General features: G+C 44.1%; 1 protein-coding gene across 1 annotated transcript in view; it reads left to right on the plus strand.

The window, feature by feature from the left end:
- The window catches only part of LOC137422397 (epiplakin), a 147,788-nt gene that overhangs the window by 40,071 nt on the left and 80,521 nt on the right, over window positions 1-27,196 (plus strand). Inside the window, exons 15-26 of the mRNA XM_078772581.1 lie at window positions 2,338-2,499; window positions 4,710-4,814; window positions 6,180-6,275; window positions 6,908-7,033; window positions 7,176-7,325; window positions 7,536-7,690; window positions 7,825-7,942; window positions 10,365-10,533; window positions 11,498-11,622; window positions 12,017-12,190; window positions 14,076-16,545; window positions 16,634-16,638. Coding sequence (XP_078628707.1) covers window positions 2,338-2,499; window positions 4,710-4,814; window positions 6,180-6,275; window positions 6,908-7,033; window positions 7,176-7,325; window positions 7,536-7,690; window positions 7,825-7,942; window positions 10,365-10,533; window positions 11,498-11,622; window positions 12,017-12,190; window positions 14,076-16,545; window positions 16,634-16,638 — 3,855 coding nt within the window. The remainder of the gene's footprint in view (window positions 1-2,337; window positions 2,500-4,709; window positions 4,815-6,179; window positions 6,276-6,907; window positions 7,034-7,175; window positions 7,326-7,535; window positions 7,691-7,824; window positions 7,943-10,364; window positions 10,534-11,497; window positions 11,623-12,016; window positions 12,191-14,075; window positions 16,546-16,633; window positions 16,639-27,196) is intronic.

Consider the following 27,196-nt stretch of genomic DNA (forward strand, 5'->3'; position numbering starts at 1 on the left):
TGATGCTAATTTTAGGTGTTTGAAGTAGTGATAAATGTAGGGGTGTACTTACTTTTTCCACATGCGAAATTTGCATTTATGTTTATTTAAATTATACAATGGACTACAAAATGTAAATGTTTCATGATATTTGTTATATTATATCACCTTTATCTATCAATATTGTTGAAATGAAGATCAAATACCTGTATGTTGAAATATGTTGAAAAAGTCTAAACTTTACATGGGGTGTACCAGCTACTTTTTCACGTGACTGTGTATATATATATATATATATATATATTGTTACGGACACGACTTAGATGTTATGATGGGCCGAGCGGAATGGCCGCCGTGTTCGCACAGTTTACCCGATTACACTCGAACGTTGGCCGAATCGCGCTACGCTAGATCAATGAAGGAAAGGACACAACGGCTGGGATTAAGGCAACGACACAAGGGGTTCAGTTCTCAAGACCTCCGGAGGAGGATATAATATTGGTTATGCAGAACGGTTAGATTACACGGCAAGAGGTAAAGCACAGCAAGATGGGCACTTAGACACAGTCTTATCTTATTCCCGACAGACCACAGACAAACGGGACAAGACTGACTCACACAGGGATTGATGGCAAGGAAGGGCAGGCAGTCGATAGCTCAAGGTGCACCTTGGCTCAGGGGCAGAATCGACCCGGTCCGGTCCAGAGAGGCGGGGAGGTATATCTTAGCGCTAGGAGGTGGCGTCCTTTCGTCTCCAAGCTGAGGCGCATCTGACGTCACCTCCGTCTTCCTGCGCATGTCCAGCGGGGAGTGACGCCCTCGGCTCGTTAGCTCCGCCCCAGATGGAATCGGTCCGCCGCTTCTTATTGGGTGCGGGGGGTTACCGGGCTCCGCCCTTGACGAGGAGCTGACAGTGAGCCCCTGCGTGGTAACCCCGTCGGAGCACATGTTCAATGGCGGCTAACCAAGCCGGAGTGAGGACGCGCACTCCCCGCGCCGCCGCCGCGCCGCCGCCGCTGTTGTTGTTGTTGGTGTTGTTGTTCCATGAGGAAGAGCTGCGGGGAGGTATTGGGAGGTCCTAAACTTACTAATGGTGCCATACAATCACATTCTGGTGCAACGAAGAGTCAGAATTAATGGAAACGAGTCCTTAACTGACATAGACTAAGAATAACTAGCAAGATGTCCGAAAGTTGTCTACGTGAGATGCGGTGAACCTGGGCACGACATTTAAGGGGGGAAATAGGGGAAGGTCGGTTCTACAGAGTGTTGTTTACAGAAAATGGGACTAGGGAATGGGGGATTGGGGATAGTTGGGAAGTATTGGGGAAATAGGGGAATATTTACAAGCGGATATGGATGGAGGCCAAATCCCATATCCGCAACAATATATATATATATATATATATATTTTTTTTTTTTTTTTACAACTTCCTGCCCAAATCAGTTCAGTTGAACGTCGGGCCTGGTCGATCCCACAAATCTATACCTATAATATGGTGGTGTCTATTTCAATCATGGTTGAACTTTTAAAATAGTTGCCAATCCTCCAGCAATGAAGCACAGTCATCGTCATTTTTATGCCTCTGCCGACGAAGTCGCCGGAGGTATTATGTTTTCGGGTGTCTGTCCATCCGTGATAGGTTTTTGTTACCGCGATAACTTCAGAACGGCTGAAGGGGTCATGGTCAAACTTGGTGCAGGTATGTATAATGAGTTAAGATGAACTGATTAGATTTTGGGGTCACGAGGTCAAAGGTCAGGTCATGTTGGGTAAAAATCCTGTTATCGCGATAACTTGTGAACCAGTGATGGGATTCTGACCAAAGTTGGTAAAAGTATGTATGTATTATGATGCAAAGATGAACTTATTTGATTTTGGGGTCAAGAGGTCATGTTAAGTTGCAATTATTTCGTTACCGCAATAACTTAAGAACTGCTGAAGAGATCTAAGTCAAACTTCGTACACGTATGTATAATGATGAAAAGATGAACTGATTTGATTTTGGGGTCACGAGGCCAAAGGCCAAAGGTCATGGAAGGTAAAAATCCTGTTACTGCGATAACGTGTGAACCAGTGATGGGATTCTGACCAAACTTAGTATAAGTATGTATTATGATGCAAAGATTATCTGATTATATTTTGGCATCAAAGGTGAAGAGTGAGGTGATGTCAGGTAAAAATGTGACAACTTGAGAACAGCTGAAGGGATTTAAATCAAACTGTCGAAGAGTGTCGTTCTAGTTTTTTAACAAGAGTTTCTCTTCATGAGAATATACTCTTATTGCATTGCATGCAATCCTTATAAGCTGTGATTCATGTAACCCTCATGCTCTTGCCGGGCGGTTATTGTGTAGGACAACTCGGCCTCCCGGAAGTCGCATCTCGAGAGTCTTGTCGAGTTTTTGAGACCCCTGGAGGAGCAGAGCAGATGGATAACAAAAGCAGCTGAGCGTGAGGAAGCTTTTGATTGGAGTGACAAGAACTCGGAAATGGAGAGCAAACAAAGAAGTCATTTGGTACGTGATGGAAGTTTCGCCAATGTCATCGATCTCTGTGTTGGTCAAAATTTGTTTTTCATACTTGTTTTGTGGAAGAAAAACACATTTTATTGCTTACACCGTCATTTTCGTCGTGACTCTTCTTTAGATGCTTTTTTGTTTTTTTTAAAAATCAAATTCCTTATCATATTCCTTATGGTAGGTTAAATTTGCAATCATGTAATTGCACTCATCTGTCTGGTCTTAGGTTTATTTCTAACCAAATTGGATCCAACCCAATCTTCCATTCTATGCAGAGCCAGTAGTAGTGCTGCATCCTGGGAAGCACATTAAGCTGACTGTCTTGTACAGTGTAATGCAAATGTCTGATTGTATATTTTGCAAAGAACTAGCGAGGTACCCATGCTATACATGGGTGGGAGGCCAAATGCAAACAAACAATGTGGAAATGGCATTTTGAATGCCAAACCATGAACCAATAAATTCCACATTTCTGTACCACCTTCAGGTGAACGTCAGGCATGGACATTGAAGAATGAATGATCGTTTTAAGGCCATTTTCCCCACTAGAGCAGGGGTTAGCCTTGCAGGCCCCATGACAATCATGGTTCCCTGTTTGAGGCAATGTTTTTATGGCCGGATGCCCTTCCTGACGCCAACCCTTGGTCGCCTCTTACGATGCGCAGGGATACGGTGTTCCTATTCTAAATCGGGGTACACACCGTGATCATTCATCCCAGCAAGCTGGTACTCAATTTGTCGACCTCGGAAGGATGACAGGCTGAGTCAACCCCTCTGGCGTTAATTCAGCGATCGACCGGGATTCGAACTCAGGATCCTAGGATCCCAAGCCGGTACCCTAACTGCTAAGCCAACACCAGGCTAGGCATGGACATTGAAGGATTTGGGCAAAAAACTTACTGCAGCTGAATGTTTCTACATGCAGTCAATGGCGAAACTGCAAATAAAATGGGAATCCACGAAGGTCACTGGTGGAAACACCCGCATCATTTCCTCATTCTTCTTTAAACTCAATCTCTCTATATTTTCTTTCCAAGCAGCATCATTCCAATCACAAATTAATACAATACCATTAATATAACAAAATACAACATTACAAACACTCGTGTGGTGAACAAATATAAACGCAGTTCTAACGTCATAACCAATGGCAATACAGACAGATCTGCCATGGACGCAAGGACGGACACGTGATGATCAGCAAGGATGGACACGTAACACTTCATACAGATCAAAAAAATCGAAAATCAGAATTGTATTGAGATTTTATCAAACCAGCGAATGTTTCTGCCGAACCCGTGATTTTACATCTGGATAGGGAGCAGTTTCGTACGATTCAAACTCAAAATCATAATTGTATCGAGGAATTTGTGAAACCTTCCACCCACCCAAGGAAACCCGCTAGGTGGTTTTACAGAAAAAGGTTTTACAGAAAGTTTGGCGGGGCTAGCCCCAAAACTGAGGGAGTAGTTCAAGGACGGACAGATGGACAGACACTCCTGCTTTATAATATAGATATACCTCTTGCTTGATATGTTTTGTTGGGGTTGAGCGATTATATGCACCTTGCAACACAAGATCCTCTTCTAATCTACTGTATACAGTCTGGGAGAGCTCCATGAAACACAATGAGCAGCCTTTATTGTGATGTCACATAAGATCAAATGACATACTATCATTGACTATAATGTTTCGATCACTTCGGATCTTGGATGCAAGCTACAGCTGAGCCTGGAATTAGTACTGGGAAAGAAGAGCTGAAAGGAGGGCTGTGTATGGTGTGCTGAGTGGTGGTATGACAGCTCAGTTGGCAGCTTGATTGCATCTGAATCATCTTGTCCTGACATTAAAGATCTTCAAAAGAGTTGTCCTGACTTCAAAAGAGTAGTACAGTGTGCTTGTACACTGGCTAAATTCCCTGCCAACGGATTAATTGGGATCTGCAAACTAAATATAAAAGATGTGGATTTAAGTTTTATTAAGATAATACATTAGTAATGACTGGGCTAATTAGTATGCAGAAGATAAGCAAACTGATAGATTGTAAATAGGGTGTTGCTATGGCACCTGCATGACGGGCCAAATGACCTATATCTGTTTCCAAGTATTTTTATCGTCAAAAAGGCAAACTGAAGATGCTGCAACACCAAGCGATTTTTGTAATAATTGGTAAATATTAAAAATGGCGATTTATGTGCATCCCGCAGGAGTTTCAAGCAGAGTTGGCTCGCCGGGAGCCCTCCATCAAACGTCTTGAGAAGGCTGGTGAGGTTTTGATAACACAGGGACATCCCACGAGTTCATTCATCAAGGTACTTTGGTAGCCTGAGTTGTAGCTCTCATCTTTGTACCATTTGTACAGCAGTGTTTATCATTTGAATTGCTGATGCATCATTGTAAAGTTTATTTACAGCCAAACGAGGAAGTTGGTTAATAATGTAATATTTGGGAAATTTTGGTGGATGATTATGTGATTATTGTAACATGGATGTTGTACAATCTTACTATAATTCACCAAATGTCCGTCCATCTGTCTGTCTGTCTGTTCGAAGGTACCGTAAAAACTACTGAACCGATCGCAACGATATTTTGGGTGGATAATCCTGGGATCTCCAGGAGTAAAATAGGCTATTTAGTTTTCCCAATTTCAGCTTTGGTCTCCAGCATTCTCAGGTTTGGACTCCCGCATAACATTCACGTTCGCATAACGTTCATTGTGACGATGACGTTCATTGTGACGATGTTGTTTTCCCGGGTGCCACACAAACGGCTGCACCGATCGCTGCACAGCTGCACCGATCGGACTCGGTGACCTTGGACAAAGACCTTTTATAAGGACACGGGTCGAATCCCTGCTTGAGAGAATTCCATCCCCCTCGCCGCCATCACGGCCGTCTCTCCAGCTCACAATCCCACGAGATATGCAGAAAGGACGACCCAAAACCAATATAAACATCATTAAACATCATTCGTGTATAAACATCATTAAAAGTAAATAATGACCTCGGCCAAAGTTCAAACGACATTTAATCTCTACATGAGAGAATTCCACATAGCTATTTTGGCGGTGTATATGCTAACAGATCGCTGTCTCCATCGATCTTGCCAAGGCCGTAACACCTATCGGCTCAAAATCCTTTTAACTGTTGATTTGGTACAGTTACACGTATCGGGAATTTGGTACACGTATCAGGAGTACATACGACATAGCGATTGTGAACACGATTATCGATCACGATTCACGATCACGATCATCACGATCATAGTGTATCGATCACGATTTGAAACACGATGGAATAATATTTACCGATATGAACAGTGATGTGGCTTTTATTGAAATTCTACAAATACTGTTTAGATATTGATGATTTGCGTGTGATATGATTCAACGGATGTTTATATGAATCGTTTAAAATAAAAAAAAGCCTTCAATTTCTGATATTTTACCTTTTCATTTGGGCCTCCCAATTGAAGCCCCGCCCGTAGGGCGGGTACCGTTGCTAGTGTATCAAATATGCCCTTGTACATTGATAATGTCATGTTCCGGTTGACAATGTCTCCACTAAAGTACGTTGCATGAATAATGCCTTGGTAGGCCCGTAAGCCTATGTAGTGTCAGAATAAAAATGGTGGTGATTGTGGTACTTGACCTTTTATATGTGCCCTTGTACCACCAGACAGCGCTACATGACCTCATGAACCGCTGGCATTGGGTGCTTCAGCTCCGTGACTGTGCGGAGACCCATTTACAGGAAAACACGAAATACTTCCAGGTCAGCAAACATGGCCAGGAGCCACGTGACCACATTTTGAATGGACTCTTTATGATCATCTGCTTTCGTGAGGATTCTAAAAATCTTAAGCTGAATGTGTTGCAACATTGATCTCAATGGTGATCTGAGAGGCTCAAAGAGGAGCTTGTACATGAACGGCACATTGGACAAGGCCATCAGATGACATGGGGCAAATCGCAGGACAGTATATGGGATTTGAACCTAGAATCCCAGTATTGGCCCACAAAGGGGATGCCGATGGTTCTTCTCTTCCAAATTCTTCAATGTCGACATATAAAGTCTAGTGAGGAAATTTCCACACAAATATGGAGGCTTTATTCAATTCCCAGCATAAACCAAACACGCATCTCCTTCCTTTGCTTCAAATTTATGAAGCCGGATTCTCTCCAAGTACCGTTATTTGGGGATGAAATCTTTTTTTTTGTATGCACCGTCAAGGCTCGTGTAAGAGCTACAACACAGAGCGGAATAGGACGCAACATAACAAAAGGAACAGCAGAGAGAGAGAGAAGGGGAAATGCCAACAAGAGAGAAGGGAGACGAAAATAACGGTTGCGCGGGGTAGGAGTTATTTGTGTTCTTATCAAGGTTGTTTGTGTTCACATCATCAGTTCTTTAAAGACCTGATTGAGGCTGAGAAAAACCTGGAAAGTATGCAGCAGAACGTGAAGACCAGGCTTTCCTGGAATGCTGACTCGGGGCTCGAGGGCATCAACAAGATTCTTGCCAACCCACTGGTTCGTCTCTCCAACTGCCTGTCTAATTTGATTGATCGCTTGATTTGTATGTTTGCATCATCAAATGAAAGATTTTTTGCAAGGACATTAGTAAGACCATGAAGATTCGTCAGATTTGATGCATTAATTTGTCCTATGGTAGGACCAGAAGCAGGCGGAATTGCTTCGATCTCGGGTGCAAGACCTCTTGCAGAGGGCGGTGACAGTCGTACAGCTGAAACCTCGGGGATCCGGTCAGCACGAGACTTCTTCTGTCCCCCTCCGTGCTGCCTGCGAGTGCTCCCATGGGAAGGTGATTTGTTACCATTTAACCATGTTCCTCTAAGGTTGTCCTGCCTATACATCTTTTTCTTCATCTTCCAGGGATTGCACCGAGGATAGTGGAGTTGAATTATTTTCCACACGATGAGGCTGTAGATGGCATTTTGTTCATAAAATCCAATCTCTTGTATATATTGTTGATGCCATTGCTTTCTTTCTAATATTTCCTGTTGGTGTAAAGGTGACGGTCAGTAAAGGCGAGGAATGTCGATTGGATGGTCGAGCTGAGGGGAAGGAGTGGACCGTATTGTGTCGAGATGGGAAGAGCGTTAAACTTCCCTCCGTGTGTTTCACAATGGGGCCACCCAACTTGGAAGCGAAAGAGCGTAGTGCGCGGTGAGCTTTACATCGAAGGCCGAAGTTCCTCATTGAATTCCCATTGTTGGTTTAAATCCAATTTATTTTATTTGAAGGTTACATCATAATTAGATGACTATGGATTGTTGTGGTCAATTGTTTTTATTGTTTAGGCTTGAGCAGCAACTCGAGAAGGTGAAACAGCAGCTAATAAGAGGCTCCGAGGAGCTCAGGGCAACACGAGACCTTCTGATTCACATCCAGAAGATCTGGAGCTGGGCTGGAGATAAGGTGAGGTCGAGACGCAAGTTTGACTTATTTTGGGATATGAAGAGATTTTGAAGAGGAATTTTGAAAGCGGATATTTTAGGCTTTTGGTGATTATAATACCAGCAGAGTACCCACCCTCCAGGTGGGTGGAATTTGCGCATTACTTGCTGAAAGTATCGTCTGTATATTGCAAGAAGACTCCATAGATGTTTGTGTGGTATGTGTCTAAAGGGCATAAGGGGTATAAAGTGTCTTCAGGGGTCTAAAGGTCATCTACATCCCCCACATACAATGGTAGTTAGCTTATTAAAGGGTCTAAATTGTCGAAAGTATCCATGTCTAAAGGGGTCAAAAGGTGTCTAACTCTATGGGGTTTAAAATGCTATTTTATTCGACTTTGTGGTTTATGATATTCTACTGTATATCATGGAATTTGGTTGCTTGTGGGGCCTAATTTCTAATTTGGTAGACAATTCCAGTTTGGCTCATACATGCAAAAGATGAAGATAAAAGAAGATAGTTTTCAGATTGTATAAAAAGTAAATGGAGAAACAACTTATCCTGTTGCTTGTCTAAAAAAAATGCTAAATAGATGGACAGCTTTCGGACCCGGGGATTGCTTTTTCGTAAGGTCTATTTGACGTGTGTTTGCGTTTTCTGAGGTCCCTCTCGGTGTTCTGAATGAAAATGGGATAAATCCCGGGGAAAAGATAGCATGTCCCTGCTGCTGTTTCGTGAGATGCATGCATACTATATAGGACCTCTTTGAAAGCTCTTAGCTGCGGGGAAATGGGGGAGAGGAGGGAAGTGAGAAATGGAGAGGGAGGAAATGGGGGTTGGGGGGATGAGTTGTGCAGTAACTACTTTGAAACCTTTTTGTAATGCTACGTAGGACCCCGTTTAAATTGGGGTGTTGGGGGGTGGTGGGGCGGGGGGGGGGGGTGGAGAGAGGAGAGAGTGGGTGTAGAAGGGGAGAGGTAGGAGTGGGGGCTGAGGGGGGGGGCGGAGAGGTAATGGGTGGGAATGGTGAGGACTTGAAGTCACATTTTACATTATGTGGAATTTGCACTGTGGCTGAAGTAGTTTAAGATTGGGTGGGGAGGGAAAGGTGGGGCGGGGGTGGGTGGGAGAGTGGAGGGATGGATAGGGTGGTGGGAGGGATAGGGTGGTGGGAGAGAGAGTGGGAGGGAGGGAGAGAGAGTGGGAGAGATAGGGTAGTGGGTGGGATAGGGTGGTGGCAGAGAGAAGTGAGAGTGGGGAGGGGAGATGGGACGAGTGGGGAAGGGAGAGGGGAGATGGGACGAGTGGGGAAGGGAGAGGGGAGATGGGACGAGTGGGGAAGGGAGAGGGGAGATGGGACGAGTGGGGAAGGGAGAGGGGAGATGGGACGAGTGGGGAAGGGAGAGGGGAGATGGGACGAGTGGGGAAGGGAGAGGGGAGATGGGACGAGTGGGGAAGGGAGAGGGGAGATGGGACGAGTGGGGAAGGGAGAGGGGAGATGGGATGAGTGGGGAAGGGAGAGGAGAGATGGGACGAGTGGGGAAGGGAGAGGGGAGATGGGATGAGTGGGGAAGGGAGAGGGGAGATGGGATGAGTGGGGAGGGAGAGGGGAGAGGGGAGATGGGATGAGTGGGGAAGGGAGAGGGGAGATGGGATGAGTGGGGAAGGGAGAGGGGAGATGGGATGAGTGGGGAGGGAGAGGGGAGAGGGGAGATGGGATGAGTGGGGAAGGGAGAGGGGAGATGGGATGAGTGGGGAAGGGAGAGGGGAGATGGGATGAGTGGGGAAGGGAGAGGAGTGGATCATGATGACTTAAAATGCCATAATATTTTGTCCAAGTATTGCTAAACTGAAGGGTTTTGAAAGTGTCAAGAAGGCAATTTATGTTCCATAGTATTCCAGTGGATAATTAAATTTAAATAAAATATAGATTTGAAAGGTTGCAAGCTCGACTCTGTATACAAAAAAAAGAAGAAAAAAAAAGAAATTTCGCAGTTTACCACCATTGATGCAGCGTCTTTTACACTACATTATCGAACACATTACTTTAGTTCTACGTGCCTGTTGTTAGTCCTTTATGACATCCTTGAAAGCACTAAGCTTCCTGTTTAAAATGATTTTTAAAATATTTTTTTCACTGCCAGACAGGCAGACAGCGTAAAATGGTTATCTCGCTCCTCTCTGTGCATGCGCGATCGGGACAAATTCGAGCCAAAATACTGTTAAACTACAGGTTTGTTTTCTGATCCATGCTCAAAACATAACATTCAATTGAAATGAAGTTGTTTCTCGATCATAAACTGACGTTTGTAGACGGACGGATGGGCAGACAGAAAAAGTGAACCAATTGCTTAATCCCACTTTTTGCTTCACGTGTATGGGATAGTAAAAAGGGCATTCTGGAAAGGTGATTAACATTGTGGGTTTGGTGGTATGATTGTAGACGGTGGAGGCAGAGCAGCTGATTACAGCACAAAAGGAACTGGAACTTCAACGCCGCCACTTTCGGGAGCGAAGCCAGGAAGGTTTGGCGATTGATGTCACGGTGCGAGCACAGGTGGAAGCCAAGGCCGAGGCCTGCTGGGCACGGCTGCAACAAATGCAGCGTGAAAGTGAGCACCCGGAAAACATCACGACTGGCATCAGGGTTGAAAGATGCAAAACAGATATCTGTGATTGATCGAGAGGATTTTTTTTTTTAATGTTGCATATTCTGTAAACTTCTCGCAAATGTACACAGTAGTTGAAAAAAATGATGGAACTTTTTATAAACAAATCTATTGGCACCGAAACCCCAGATTTGACAGCTCAAACACTCCTTTCTCATTGTCGGTGGGAATGGTGAGGACATCTGTGATGTACACCTTCAGATACATCACCGATGTGTCGCTTGCTAAAGTACTTCTTCATGATTTTCATGACTCTCATTCATTGATGTGAAGCACTATGAGATGTCCAAACTTGGGATTTAGAAATGAATTATGAAAATAATCTCTTATCTTCCCCCATCCAAAACCTTGATCTTTTCCACCCCCGCTAATTTCACCCCAAATCCACTTTTTTGAAATACCAACTTCTTTCCTGGAAGTCCTTGGTGTCCTTGTGTTTTATACTTCTCCCACCCCCCTCCCCCTTCACACGCCTCCTCCCCCCAAGCCCTCTCCCTCCCACACATCTCCCGATGTCCCTGCTCTCAAATGTTGTGTTTGTGTGCTTCCCTTTCTCTCCCCATCTTGTCTACCGCCTCCCTCTTTTTATATATTTTGTTGATGCCATTGTATATATTGTCCTTGCTTTGATTGATTTGTTTGTTTGTTTGTAAACTGTTTGATTTGTTTGTGTGATAAATGTTAGCTCTTTCACGAGCCTCGATTCTGTATACAAAAAAAAACAAAAAAAAAAAAAACGATTGGAATGATCTGCCTTGTGTGTGTATGTGTATGTATATATATATATATATATATATATATATATATATATATATATATATATATAATATAATATAATATAAATTCCCCACTTACAGTTTCATGGCAGCAATTGCTGAACTCTATGATCTTAATATTCTTCGTGCAGGTGCAGAGAGTGAAGCTGCGTGTCGCCGATACATCTCTATGCTTCGCAACACACGTCTACAGCTGGAGGCATGTGAAGGTCGTGCTGCAGCACCAGATGGAGTGCACAAATATGATCAACACATGGTGAGTATGGAAAGTGTGCACGTCTGTGCATGTATTGGGGATAAGGTAACTGGAGTAGTAGAAGAATAGATGCTCAGAAACCATAACGCAGTGGGCCACGATCGTGGCCCTACCAAATATGGGAAATTAATGTGAAAAACCAGTAAATCCAGCGCTTTGTGGGTTCACAGTATTTCAGAATCCTAACTCGTGCAATTAAACTAATGCCAAAATATCTGCATCTTCACCAAATATCCTTTAAATTTCTCGGCAGGAATTGTTTGGGAGATTGGCACATCATCTCTAATATGACCGATCAATGAGTAGTCATTTATCAGAACTTGTAGTGATGTTATGTTGACTTCCAGATTAAGTCCGAATGAAAGGATGTGGCCTTTACCCTGTCCTCTTGCAGGCTTCGTTGAAGGAGGAAGTCGAAGAGTTGAGCACAACCCTTGAGGGCGTCTCTCAGGAGGCATCGTCTCTCCTTCAGGTGTCACCTTCAGTACCAAGCGCCCCTTCACTTCGATCCGAGCTGCAGATTTCGGTGGAGACTCTGCAAAGGCTGCGCTTGCTGTGCTCCAAACTGGTGCGGAACTCTGTCTTTCATAAAACATGTTTCTTCTTGCTTGTAATGGAGGTGACTTATCTGTGCTGTATCAAGAGGTTGCTTTACTTCCTATGTGGGGAGGATGGTTTAACCATAGGTTTATACAACACAAAACCTCAAAAAATCGACCACCTTACAAACTTATCAACCTATAAAGTACCCTTATCAACCTATAAAGTACCCTTATCAACCTATAAAGTACCCTTATCAACCTATAAAGTACCCTTATCAACCTATCTGGACGATTTCACATCAAATAACACTCGTTAAACTTTCGGACAGCATCGCTGAATTGCTACAGAATTGAATGACTCAAAATAGCCGTTTTGTAATTCTTACTCTTCGTATTATTTTCAGACGGCTTAACTCAAAATTTGTACAAGCTCAGGACTTGTTATATACATGATCTAAGGCTCAAAGTGGAGCTGCCACACAGATACATGGACATACAGACAAACATATGTGACGCAACACAAGACCAAGACTGTTAGACGAGACAATCACCACTGAGGTTGGGGTAAGTGCTGTCACTTTCCGGGGTATTCTGGGTACCAGCGACGTCACAACAATGGCTCCACCTTTATCACCACTCAGTAGGGCATTTCCTGAGGAGGAATTTCCTCTTCTCCATGGATGCCAACATATGGGAATGTCCATGCACTTAATCTTTTAAATGCTGAACGTCAAGCAAGGAAGTAGCACGTTGTGGGTGTTTCATGACTTTCATGAAGTACATGAAGTAGAAGAAGAAGAAGAAGAAGTACATGAAGTGTGTTTTCATGAAGTAGCACGTTGTGGTTTTCATGTTTCACGTTAGTCCTTGGATTTATTTCTTTTAAAGCGAATGCATTGAATTTCCCTCTCTTTTGGTTTTTGAATATCTGGCTCTTCCTATCCTTTGGTCCAACGATCGCAGACTTTTTCACGGTTGAACAAACTTCGGTACGTCACGGGTGGTGAAGGTTGTGGTCAAGTTTCATCGAAATCGTGTATGTCCTTTCTGAGAAGAAAACAAATATCTAATTTGGGGGATCAGACCTGGACCCACTTTGCCCCCCCCCCCCCCCCCCCCGATAGATCCCCTCAGACTTCAATTTTCTTAGTGCCGTGAACAAACTTCGGTACGTCACTGGTGATGAAGGTTGTAGTCAAGTTTCATCGAAATATTATGTGTAGTTTCAGAGGAAAAAGCAAATTCCTATTTTGGAGGGGGCAAACCTGGATCCACTTTGACCGCCAGTAGACCCCCTTAGACCCTGATTTTTTTTGATTTTTTTTTTTAATACCGTGAATAAACTTTAGTCACAACACAACAAATATCATTTGTGCCAAATTTGGTCACAATCCCATCAGCGGTTTTGGAGAAGAAATTGCGAGTGACAGACTGACGGACTGATGGACTGACGGACAGAGGGACTGACGGACAGACTAACGGACGAACTGACAACACGCCATCGCATCAGCTCCCGTGAACTTCGTTCCAGGTGAGCTAGCAATGTTTGCTAAACAAATGGACTCCACGTGATGATTTCATATTGAGAACTGCAATGTGTTAATCCTTGTCCTTCATGAAGAGTCGGCGAGTTATTGCCAGCACCCTGAACAAATTACAAATTCTTGCCCTTTCAGTCGAACATAAGGCCTGGCCAGCTGGTTCAGGAAATAATTTGGTCAAAACTCTCCCCAGCCAGCACCACAAGAGAGTGGGAATAGGTGAGGCCGTTAAAGAGGCAGTAGTAGTTATGTAATGTACTACAGTACAATGTCCTTGGGTATACAGTGCATTGTTTTAATAAATGCGATCTGCCTCCTTTGGAATCATTTATGATGCCAATGTAAGAAATGTTTTGTTTTTGTCGTGCAGCCCGAGTTGTCGGAGGTGAATGGAAACATTTTATCTGTGGTGGAGGATTCTTTGCGCACCACCAAATTGGTAGGACTTGGTGGAAGGTCCATGTGGGATCTGCTCTGGGATGTTGAGATGAGCGAGGAGGAGAGACAACAACTTGTAAGAGATTTTCACTTGGGAAAACTTTCGGCAGAAGAGCTGAGAGCGACTTTGGAAGCGAAACAGAACGAGCGAAGGAAAATGGACCTCAAGCTTCCGGGACTCCGTCAGGAGGTGTCTGTAAAGGATTTAGAAGAATCACTTATACTTGATAAAGCAACAGCTGATGGTTTGGCGCAGGGTAAGAAAATGACAGCAGAAGTGTCTAAATCTCTTTCATGTTTTCTTGGAGGTTCCAGGAGCATTGCTGGGCTTTATATAGAGAAGACAAAACAAAAGGTGTCTTTATACAAGGCAATGAAGCTGGGTTTGTTGAGACCAGCAACCACGTTGGAACTGCTTGAAGCTCAGGCAGCGACAGGATACATGATAGATCCTGTCGGCAATACTCAGCTTTCTGTAGAAGAGGCAGTAAGAAAAGGTTTAATTGGTGCAGAATTCAAGGACAAAATTTTGGCGGCAGAACATGCAATTACAGGCTACAAAGACCCTCAAACTGGCAACAAAATTTCTTTATTTCAAGCCATGCAGAAAGGCCTCATATTGAGAAGCCACGGTATTCGTCTCCTGGAGGCACAGATCGCCACCGGAGGAATAATAGACCCCAAAGCCAGCCATAGACTTCCCATAAAGGTGGCCTACAGTAGAGGTCTCTTTGATGAGGAGATAAACAGGCACCTTACTGATCCACACAGTGAAACCAAAGGTTTCCTCGATCCCAACACAGAAGAGAACCTCACATATGTCCAGCTGATTGAGCAGTGCATCACAGATCATGATACTGGACTCTGCCTCCTGGTTCTCAAAGAGAAGCAACCATGGAGCAAGATTTCACAAGACATCGTGATCGCACAGATTGAGCAAATAGAAAACACGGAGAATACATTTTTGGAAAATAAGCCAAACGTTTCTGAGACAATTGTGAGTAAGAGTGAGACTCGTTATATTGTGATAGAAACGCAACTTGCCGAGGAGCTGAAGAAACTCAAGTTAGAAATTCCCTGTGGAAAGAACACTGGAAAAGAGCTCACCCTGCAAGAGATTTTTGATGGGAATCTTATTGATGAAGAAACAAAGAAAAAGCTCATGGCAGATTACAGGTCTGGAAAGCTTACCAAAGCAATGCTTTTATCGAGAATATCAGAACTACTGATTGAGAAAGAAAGCTCCTCCAAATATCTAAAGTTCAGTGGGATAAGAAGAGACCTCACAATGGACGAACTTGTAAGTTCAGGTGTGATTGATGAAGCCACAGCATGTGATCTTTCAAGGGGTTCCAAGACCGTTGAAGAGGTAAGCGACTCCATCAGAGGGTATCTTTCAGGTACAGGTTGCCTTGCGGGTCTGTTCATAGAAAGAAACCAGGAAACGGTCCCTATTTATGCAGCCATGCAGAGGGGTTTAATCCGACCAGGGACAGCACTGGAGCTTCTTGAAGCACAGGCAGCAACAGGACACATTATAGATCCAGTTAAGCATGCACGGCTCACTGTAGAGGAAGCTGCAAAAGCAGGTCTCATCGGTGACGAGTTTCGTACAAAGCTGCTTTCAGCCGAAGGGGCGGTTATGGGCTACAATGATCCATACACCGGGAAACGCATTTCACTCTTCCAGGCTCTCAAAAGGAATCTAATTGTAAAACATCATGGCGTCCGCCTTTTGGAAGCCCAGATTGCCACGGGAGGAATAATAGATCCTCAAGCCAGCCACAGACTGCCTGTGGAGACAGCCTACAGCCGCGGACTTTTTGACAAAGAGATGAATAGGATCTTATCCGATGCCACGGAAGACACGAAAGGATTTTTTGACCCGAATACTCAAGAAAACCTCACGTATAAGAAACTTCTCAGCCGTTGTTTTGCAGATGCAAAAACAAATATGCTTCTGCTGCCTTTAAAGGAAAAAAGAGGAATAGAGCTGAAGACGGCAGCTTTTTCCAGCTTGCAACAGCGGAAGATTTTCGTAGTGGATGAGGATCTCGGCAAGAAAATGAATATCCAACAAGCTTATCGTGAAAAGTATATTAACCAAGAGCAATACCAGCACCTGTCAGGGAGGGAATGCGAATGGGAAGAAATAATTTACCAGTCTCCTGAAAAGAAGAGCACTCTGCTTGTGGACAGGAAGTCAGGTCTCCAGTTCAACATTGACGATGCTTTAGCTGATGGTCTGATTGACCAGGGAATTATAGATAAATATCGTACGCACCAACTCTCCGTATTTGATCTTGGGAGTCAGCTCCTGGCTGCAAGCAAAGTGCGTGCCAGTTCGAAAGCTTATATGGCGGGCAATGTTGCGGCACAAGGAGCAGCACTTCCCCAAAAATGCTGACAATAGGAACACTTTCAATTGTGTAGTTTGTTTTCTTTACAACTCCTTGGTTTTTAAGGAGATTATCTTTCACATACTTGCAGCACAGGTAAAAAGTTGCTTTGAGTATTGAAGGGGCATAGCTTAGAACATCAACAAAGTGCTGCCACTGCTTTGATTGATCGACGAGTGGCTTCAGATGGATTATGGAAATAAAAGGTGGAGAGATATTGCTTGGAAGGAACCAAAATTCCACATGCCAATTATAAAGGACATTCTGTGTAATTACGATGTAGGCTCTCTACATATTACTTGTGCAGACTTTGTTGGGAATTTGGACTTTTTTCCTGCCTCCCTCCTGGCTTCTTTATAAAAAAATTCTCATACAATTTGTCCCCACCACCGGTTCCCCCTCCCCTTTCCTCGTCCCTGTGTAAGATAGCCTTCTATAAAATGAAAGCAACGAACATAATCTATCTGCAAGTCATAAATTCATTACGTCAAAACATTTGACTGACTCTCGTGTCCTTTGGTCGAGATCATCATTATAACTGGTGCTTTTGATCCAGATTCGAGTTTTAAGAACTTCCCTTTTTTTTCTGCCCTCAGCCAAACCTTTAACAAGTGAATCACGTGACTGTTATTCTCTTGAACCTCATGTGTGTGCATACGTTGTACTATGTCTTGCCTTTACCTTTTTAAGAATTGCCTGACAAAGGCCCAACAAGCCTGCAACTCCTTTGTTTCGATGATTACGTATCGTTTCTCGTTCGTTATATGCCTTTGGGAATTTTTCACATTGAAACCCACCCTGAAGTTGTTGTTGGAAATGGGGCATTTGAGCATTGTTATTTATGTGTTGTGAAATATGATCACCTGATAGGTGAGGGGCCATCTAAATTTATTACCTAGGAAAATATCCTGGAATTTATGACTCAAACTCTTACTTCTTCCCCACTCCCACCTTTCTCACCATGTGCAAAGTACGCATTGGGAATTGCTCTCCACGATTTAATCCCACAACGCTTAACTCTCACCAAATTACTCATTTTAAACACATTGGGCTCTGTTATTGTTGCATTTTGATTTTTTGCGTTGAACAAAAGTGGAGATTTTTTTTGATGCAACAATGCGGTAAGATAATGTGTCAAAATGTATTTATGCAGAATTGAAACTGAAGGGGGGGAGTTTTAACTTAAAAAATTAAAACTCGTTTTAAAACTATGAAACGAATCCTAAGTCTTAGGTTTTAATGTTTGAAACAAAAATGCAATATACCGCCATTGTGCAATATCTGGAAAAATTGTTACTTTTTCATCTGCGTAGCCACACCTCTAGAAATGACGCAAAACCGCACACCTGTTTCGGCCTGAATTAATCTGCAGCCTCCCAGGATGGGGTACAACTCTACGTGGACAGGACTAGTTTGTTGGCCATTTTTCTTGCGCGACTCTGATTGATTGTTAAATTGAAAGGTTTAAATGAAGAAGAAAAAATGTAATCGGTTAAAAAAAAATTATCAAAATGAAATGGAGAAAAATATTTGTTTTTTGGTGGACCTTTTCCAGGCTGTGAATTTTGCACACAGCTCCACATACGAGAGTAGGACTTCATAAAGCTTCCGGATTGGTAGAATCAACAATTATTGAAAATAACATGAGAATGAAGGGGGATGGAGTATAAAGCAACGGTTGTGATGTGTGCTGCACACCCCCATCCTCTCCCTTCCCTTACGTAATAAACAGAACGCGCCTAATCTATTTAAGATTTCAGTAACTCTATTGCTTTGCATTGTTTTGTTTCTTGGTACTCAAGCCAAAGAGTATGTACAGCTTATGTAGAAAAATTATTTATATTCATCCATACTGCTGGAATAAAACATTTATCTTGAAGCTGATGATGTGCGTTTTCCTTCGTTATACCAAAGACTTTAAAATGGTAGGAGGAACTTGGGATGCTGGAGGCCAACTTTGATTGTATGGTCTGTATCGGAGAGGTTGTCAATGGTAACGCCGAGAGGTTCGAGTGATTGAGCCTGTTCCAGTGGTTGATTGAGGAAATCGATAGGCGGGTTTGTTTGATGATCCTTCATAAGAGGTAGCGTGAGAATGTGAGATTTGATTGTGTTGAAAATCAGCTCTCAAAAGTTACTCATTTTGTGATACTCACTTAACGTATCCTCTTCCTCCCAATGGGACATAAGGCTGGTCAAGGTGACAGCAAATAGGGGGGGGGGGGGGGGTGGGGGGGGAAGTTTCTGTAACTTATAGTGTTTTTACAGGGTGGAGTACTTAGCCCCACCTCCAACCTGGAGGACCCGTTGCTGTCCTTAGTCTGGCCCTTCACCTGAAACCTGTCTGGCTTGGTTAAACCTGCCAGGGGCCGGAACCCCGACAGCATAGCTCTCAGGATCCCTAAGGCACGCAAGACCCCCGCCCCACCATTTTGTGACATGTAACCTTTAATACGATGGATCTTTCCTCATAACCGACTCCAATGCAAAAACTATAACGCAAGTTTGGGACCTTTTATTGCAACAGTCCTTGGCAAAGTACTCACAGTAGTGCACCGAATAATGAAAAGGGTCTTTGAATAGTCCTTGTGGGTTTGTTGCCAAAACCACATTTATGGCTTCCCCTATGCCGTCCTTTGTGGGAAGTGTAAATGAGGATGAGCATTGACAAGATGTTGCTCCAATGCTCCATCCCCATTGAAACATCAGGTTAACTTTCCATTCCAACTGAGCACATGATGATTCACTCTTATGTCATCAAGTGTTAGTGCTTGAACTGGAGGTGTTGGGTGTGTCATGGATCCTGTATTCGAAAATTCACTGGAGGTGTGTGGAGCAAGCCTCCCACAAAATAAACAAAATTGAAATATTTCTGCATTTGTATGCACACATAAATGAGCTTTTACAACATGACCCACACAGGCCAAAACTAGATATTGCTAGCCCTTTAATAAAGGTTAAATACTTTGTTACACCTTTTACACCGTCGGGCTTTTGGTGGGATAAAAGGTGAGCACTGTGTCTTGGTCCGAAAAGTTTTCCGACTCCGATTCAGGATGTGAAATATAATAAAAAAAATAAAATAAATTGGTTATTATTCCGATGTTGCAACAACCAAATAAAATCCAACTTGAGCAATAATCTCACTGTTGTATCATCACTACATGTGGGGAAACTTCATACTTAGTCGTGATGTCATGGCCACCCTCCTTCATCTTCTCCCTCCCCTTCATCTGTTTTGTCTGCAGAGAATATAATTAACTCAAACACAATTGCAATTAAAATGTTGTAGTTCATGTGATTATGTAAGACGTTTGTAAATTATAGCACACAGATCACCAAAACATTTGATGTAATAATGTCAGATTGTCTGCCTCTTAGTCCTTCCTTCTCCATCGCTACCAAGCGCACACAATGATGCAGTAACCCAGGTCTCTACTCCCAGCATCCATTGCTAATTAAACATTGAAAACCATCTCCCAGATCTATTCAATCTTTCAGCTTTTCTCAGCAGTGCTTCAAATAGCTGCTGAATGTCCTTTCAAATAAACAGTGTTCATTGTTATGTGAACAATGCCCAGGTAGTATCCACATCACATCCATTATGGAGCATTTTCATTAGTTCTCTATCAAACAGAGACGACAATATAACCTGCCGATGATTACTTTTTTTTTATACATCGTCTCGGCTCATGGAAGAGCTTTTTTTTTTTGGTTTTTGTGTGTATACAGAGTCGAGGCTCGTGAAACAGCTAACATTTATCAAACAAACAAATCAAACAAACAAGCAAACAAAGTATATAAAAAGGGGAGCGGTCGACAAGATGGGGAGAGAAGGGGAGGAAGCACACAAACACAACATTTGAGAGCAGGGACATCGGGAGATGTTTTTGGAGGGAGAGGGCCTGGGGGGAGGCAGGATAGGTATAAAACGCAAGGACACCAAGGACTTCCAGGAGAGAAGTCAAAAGTCACCTCAAAAAAGTGGATTTGGGGTGAAATTAGCGGGGGTAGAAAAGATCAAGGTTTTGGATTGGGGAAGATAAGAGATGGTGGTGAACAGCCGTTTTAAAGACCTGGAGGGAGGAGTGGGATTGAAGAGAGTGAGGGAGTTTGTTCCAGAGGCGGGAGAAAAGAGGAATGAAGGAGTGAAGGTGAGCAGAGAGTCTTGATTTTGGCAGTTTAACTATAAGAGGGTTGCAGGCAGATCTTGTGCGACCTGCAGGAATATTTGGGGGACAGAGCCCAGAGAGAGCTGGGGGAGCAAGGGCGGAGAGGAGTCGGTAGAAGACGGAAAGACCACCAACCTGCCTGCGGTGATTAAGTGAAAGGCCCTTGGAGTTAGCTTCATCGCAGGAGATTCCAATGATTCTGAACGCTTTGGTTTCAACAGCGTGAAGACGAGCTAGGTGTGAGGCAGGAGCATCAGCCCAGAGGGGAGAGCAGTACTCCATTGAGCTGCGGATGAAAGCCTTGTATGTGGTGAGGAGCTCAGGTGTGCCAAGGAAGGACTTCGCACGACGGAGGATGCCCAGTCGGCGACTGGCTTTAGAGGCCAGCTTGAAAATGTGGTTTTCCCAGGAAAGATCATGGCAGATAGTGAGACCCAAAAGCTTGAGTGACAGAACTTCTTGGAGAGGATTATTCAGAAAGTAGATGGGAGGGTTGTCCAGTCGGTCTTTTCGGAGAGACATCGTAAGAGTGTGAGATTTGTCAGGATTGAAAGACATGTTCCACCTGTTTGCCCAGTCTGTGATTTTGTCCAGGTCTGCAGAGAGTGAGGAGGCTGCAGACTGCCGATCTGAGGGATGAGGAATGGAGCGGCAGAGAGTGGAGTCATCAGCAAAGAGATAGAGAGGATTTTCAAGAGAGTCAGAGAGATCATTGATGAAGACCAGAAAAAGCACAGGGCCCAGAACACTCCCTTGGGGAACTCCAGCCTGAACATGAAGAGGAGATGAGAGAAACCCATTCAGGGCCACACGTTGACGACGACTAGAGAGGAAGTCAGCCAGCCATGCGTGGAGATTTCCATGGATACCAAAGGAGGAGAGTTTGGTGAGCAGAGCGGGGTGCCAGACCGTATCGAAGGCACGTGATATGTCGAGGGAGACAGCTCTAATTTCCTGTTTGGCATTGAGGACCTCCATCCATTGTTGAGACAGCAGAAGCAGCATGTCCAGAGTAGAGTGACCTGGTCTGAAACAAAATTGAAGGTTGAAGCTAGGACAAAACCAATTGAAGCTAGGACACAACATAAAGGGAACAACAGGAGAAAGGGGAAACACCAATATCCAGGTGAAGGGGGAAGGTAGACGGCCAAACAAGGGGTGCAGGTAACGATGAGGGGTAGGGAAGAACGCATGGGGTGGACAAGATGGATACATAAGCAAACTAGAACTACACTCAGTAGAGAGCAAACTGTGGCCTGGTTGCCCATATCACTCAATGGTAAAAAATTCTACTAACAGGACCCGGATCCGGATAGTCACCAAAATTGAATCGATTCTTCCTTGTCTCACACTTAAACTCTCGAACAAATTTCGTCCAAATCCATCTATAACTTTTTGAGATATCCTGCTATGTATAGTTTTTGGCCCTATCTATCTCCCAATGGTGAAGAATCACTTAAATAATTATACGGGCCGAATCCGAATCCGGATCTTCACCAAAATATAATCATTTCGTCCTTGTCACATACGCTACATCTCTGCCAAATTTCGTCGGAATCCGTCCACAATTTTGAGATATTTTGTCTTGGATGGATGTTAAACTGGTCGTCCTGTCTGTTGGCATTAGGTGGTAGGTGCTAAATATCCCACGTTGTCCTTTGCAAAGAATTGCGAGCTATCACCGACAATGAACGAATTACAAATTCCTGCTCTAACCTACAGGGGGCACTACATCAGCAGCTCAGCTACTTCCCCAGCAAACCTCCCACTACATCAGGACCGACCACGGTCCTCTAATAAACCTGGAGGACCAATGAGGCTCAGAAAGTGAAGCCAACGGAAGTGCTCCGGCAGCCATATTGGTGTGCCAATCATTTTGTAAATAAATTTCAGGAAGAGTAGGACTGATTGCTCTCAAAGATGGTTTTCATGGAAAATGATCGACTCTCGAGTTATTTGCTCCCTAATTGTGAGAGGCTGAGTGGGAATTCATTCAGCATCAAGAGCTAACAGCTCACATCGAACAGAACACAGACAAAACATGCTTTTGAGTATTTACACGAGTATGTCCTGTCATTATAGCCACTGAATTGTGAGGCACCATAAGCTATCGATGATACCTGTTATTCTTTACTGATGCGCTCCTTCCTCACCTTGCTGTTCATTCATTGTTCTCACCTGGCGATGGCATCGGAGCTTAAAAGAGCATTCGAAGATGCTTCGAATCGGTGAGAAACTGTGACAACTGTCAGCCTCTGAATCAAACGTGTTCACTCGGCGAATGAAAAAGCGGTTTTTGTTTCAAGTCTTTCACGAACCTGCTGGCCAGGCCTGACGTTCGACATAAGGTTATTTGGGCATGGATTTGTAATTTATTCAGGTTAAGAAAGGAATTTTTTTGCCCATGATGCTGGCGATAGCTCACCGACTCTTCACGAAGGACACTGGACCGTGGAATCTTTAACGTCCACCAACTAATATCAGCAGACACAGTTTAAGACCCATCCGAATGGACGGCACACACATTGATGCAACGCTGTGTCTACGAAGCATCAATCCGAGAGTTTATAATCGTGTCCAGCAGATGTGCAGAATTATATTTTATATTAGTACTTTTTCATATAATTCCGAAATAATGTGAATATTTCCAAGAAAATATCGCTGGCTTCGATTTGCTAAAAAGTACTTCCAGCAGTTAGGTGATAAATGATGGATAAAAGTGAAGGCGAATAAAGATAAAGTTTAAATGCCTGCCCAAGATGAACAGTCCCTGGTGTCTGCGCTATTCATGCACCATTGCTAATCGGGGCCTGATGATTCATCGTCGACTTTTTTCATGAAACATGCTGATGGAAAGACGGTTTGCAGTAGAATTGACCGAAAGCAGGTTTATTAGAAGACCTCTATGGATGCTACCCACAGCCATGTGCCGTATACAATAGAAGAAGAAGGAACACGTTTGCGATCGACTATCCCTCCTGCATTTTTATACATAGTCTTGCATTATGGCTGTTACAACTGTCCGACCCACTATCAGAGTCCTCAATTTTCTTACCTTTTTCCACCAGTGTTTGCACGATCCACCATTAATGCAAAAGACGGTCCTCAAACATTTCTTGAGACTTTCAAATCTTTTGTTTTTCTGATAAAGAACACAAAAAGAATGTGAGTGCAGGTGACAATTTTCTTCATAACAAAATATTGATCTCAAAAATATCACAGTTTTCCATAAGGCATAGACATTTGTTTGGGGATAAAATGTAGCAGAGGAATTATTTTGGGTCCAAAATGTAGGCTCATTGCAAAAGTGATGTAATGGACCGTGGGCCGAGCCCCTGTTTTGTTTACTTTTGTGACCCACCTCGCATATCTACCTGCATTTATAATATGTTGTGTAAAAATATTACAGAATTAATATCTGAAACTCGCCAAGCACAAAACTTGCACATATTTTCAAAATGTGGAAAAAACACCGAAAATGTTGACGATCTTTTAAATAAATATTGTCCAATCGCAGCACATGTAACATAGGCCACGAGTGGCCGTGAGCGCTCATCAGCCAATCGCGTGCTTCGTTTCAGACTGTACATACAGTGCTGGCGCAGCTGTCATGGCGATTTACATGTAGTCAGATGCAGTCATGGAAGGCGAAGATTCGGATGTGTTACGGGGTCCTCCCCTATCCCCTGGTCTTGGTAAACCTCCGAACCCCGAGAGGGTCCCCGGCAGAAAGATATGTTATCCTTGGTTGAAATTAATCAATAATGAAACCACACCAAGGGTTATGAACAAACAATATATTAAAAGCACACAAAAAGAACCATACAACAATGGGGGCAATCAACCCTGCAATCCAATCTTAAGATGGTAACCTAGCCGGACTCACGGCACCTCCAGGGACTGAAGCAGAGCCCTTCTCAATGTCTCTAGAACACAACGGTGCTCCCGGCGAAGAGGCCAGGGCGATGAGGCGGGTAAGGAGATGTAGGTAAGGCGGGGACCGTCACGTGGTCCCAGCCAACCCCAATTGGCGGTGGAAAGAGGAATCCCTAAGACGCTATCCAAACGTGCACATACACCGTGCAGTCGCGAACCGCACCGTATTCTTCAAAGGCCGCTGTCGCGCACACACATCCTCGGCAAACCACCGGAGGGCGGGACCAATGGACCCGGCTAACCAAGGGTCCGCAAACGACGCGCGAGGTCCCCGAAATGGCGGTCGGTTCTTCCTCGGGCCGCAGCCGCAAGGTGAAGATTCTCCGGAATCTCCCACCTGTACCTGGCTTCGCAGGCTTTTCCACGACACCAGCGATATCAACGATCGCACGAGATTCCTTTCCAGGACTCAAAGTTCACTCTCCATGGACGCTCAACCACGCTGGGTGCGGAGCTTTTACAAAACGCCTCTTTTGACCTCTGCCTCACGCGCTCTTCTTCCTCGCTCCACCTCTTCCAGTGCACTATCCGATTTCCGGCATCATTTTTATCATGAGCGCTTTTAAACCTTTTAACCACAATAACCCTTACTGAGAACCAACAATAATAATAATAACAACAATAATTAGTGCTGAATCCATAACACTTCCCCCCCTCAAGAAAGAAAGTTTGAACACAGCGAAAACTTTCTTTGTCGGTAAATTCTTGAAACCAACAAAAGTAAACTCACCCCCCACATCATCAATTCCCATGGGCAACAATAAGTTTGAACACAGCGAAAACTTTCTTTGTAGGCAAATTCTTGAAACCAACAAAAGTAAACTCACGCCCCACATCATAAATTCCCATGGGCAACAATAATCAATATTTCCCAAAAATAAAGCGACAAACTTCGAACCACCCACAGAGATTTCCCACGTTAATTGACTCTGGACAAAGCGTCAGCCACGACATTGTCTCTGCCCTTTACATGTTCAATTTCCAAGTTGAACCCCTGCAAAGCCAAACTCCATCTCATCAACCTCTGATTTTTATTTTTCATTTTTTGAATGAAGGTTAAGGGGTGGTGATCCAAAATCCAAAGGCCAGCCAATCTATAGCACTTTTCCCGGGAAGCCGAGCTGAAGGCCAGGTTCCATGGTGGTTGGGTGGTGAGGCCTGGAAGTATTCCCTACATGGACGCCTTTAGGAACGTGGAGTTCACGGTTAATCCGTGTAGGAAAGTTCACTACATGGATGCCTTTATGAACGTGGCGTTCACGGTTAATCCGTGTAGGAATTTTTGCTCGGCTGCTCCGCAGCATTCAGTGCTTCAACTCTTTCTAACTTTCGTAATAATCCCGGTTGGACCACTTGTCCCTGTAGTCAGATGAATAGCGGTCTCCTTCTCGGCCGCTACCCTGATACTCATTCCTTCGGGAGCTGCCGTACCTCTGGGAGCCCCCATAGTAATATCGGCTGTGGCCACCACCAAAACTACCGCCAAGTTGTCCTCTTCTGTAGACCCCTCGACACCTACGAAATGCCTTCCCTACTGTTATGGTCCGACCCTCCAACTTCTTGCTATTCAGATCCTTTTCTGCATCTCTGGCGTCCTTTGAGTTTTCAAACGTGACAAAGCCAAACCCTCTTGACTTTTGTGTCTCCCTGTCTTTTATCAGCACTACTTCCAAAAGCGGTCCATATTTGCTGAAGGCAGACTCCAGAACATCTTCCTTTGTTTTGAAGTTCAGTCCACCTACAAATAACTTGTTAACTTTGTCACCATCCCTAACTGGTGTGGTGTTATTTTCCCTACTGGGTTTTTAAAGAACCATCGGGTTACCATAAACTTGACCACGGGCCAAATCATTCCCGATAACAACAGATTCTCCCTCTACAGGAAGTATGTGGCTTGTAAACCTACGGTGACCGGTCCTGACACCACATCGGACTCCAAATGGATGGCATGAAGTGGAGCTCTAACACAGCCACCAATCCCCTGCAAACGACACACTATCACCAGTTGCCGTCTCCTCTGACAATGGCAAGATGCCTTGAAGCATTAAAGATTGATGTGCTCCGGTGTCCCTCAATACCCTAACAGGTTTCCGGGTAGTCGGGTCTCCATCCAGTGACACCAAACCCTCTGAAATAAATGGTTGGTAACTCTTTTGAGGGCGATTTCTCACATTGGCCATTGCATTCGGAGTTGTACTAGTCGAACTCCGCTCCTGATTTTCCTTTCCCAGAGCATAACAGTGGGACATCAAGTGTCCAGGTTTATGGCAAAATGCGCAAGTAGGCCCGGAGGAGAACCTCGTGGTTTGTCTCGAGCCCCCCGGAGGATAAGTCTGCCTTGGACCTGTTGTCTTCTGATTTCTATAAGTCGTAGTCTCAGAGTGGTCCTCATAGTCATCTTGAGGCCGCCCCCCTGAATCTTCGTTCGCCACACCAGATGTATCATAACTCTCCATGCGAACTCTAGGCGGGAAGTTAGGTTTATGGAACCTCATCCTGTGTGTTAAGGCACAGTCATCTGCCATGGTTGCCGCCTCATACAACTT

This window comes from Myxine glutinosa, chromosome 2, assembly GCF_964187855.1.
Source record: "Myxine glutinosa chromosome 2, kmMyxGlut1.1, whole genome shotgun sequence".
NCBI classification, from domain to species: Eukaryota; Metazoa; Chordata; class Myxini; order Myxiniformes; family Myxinidae; genus Myxine; species Myxine glutinosa.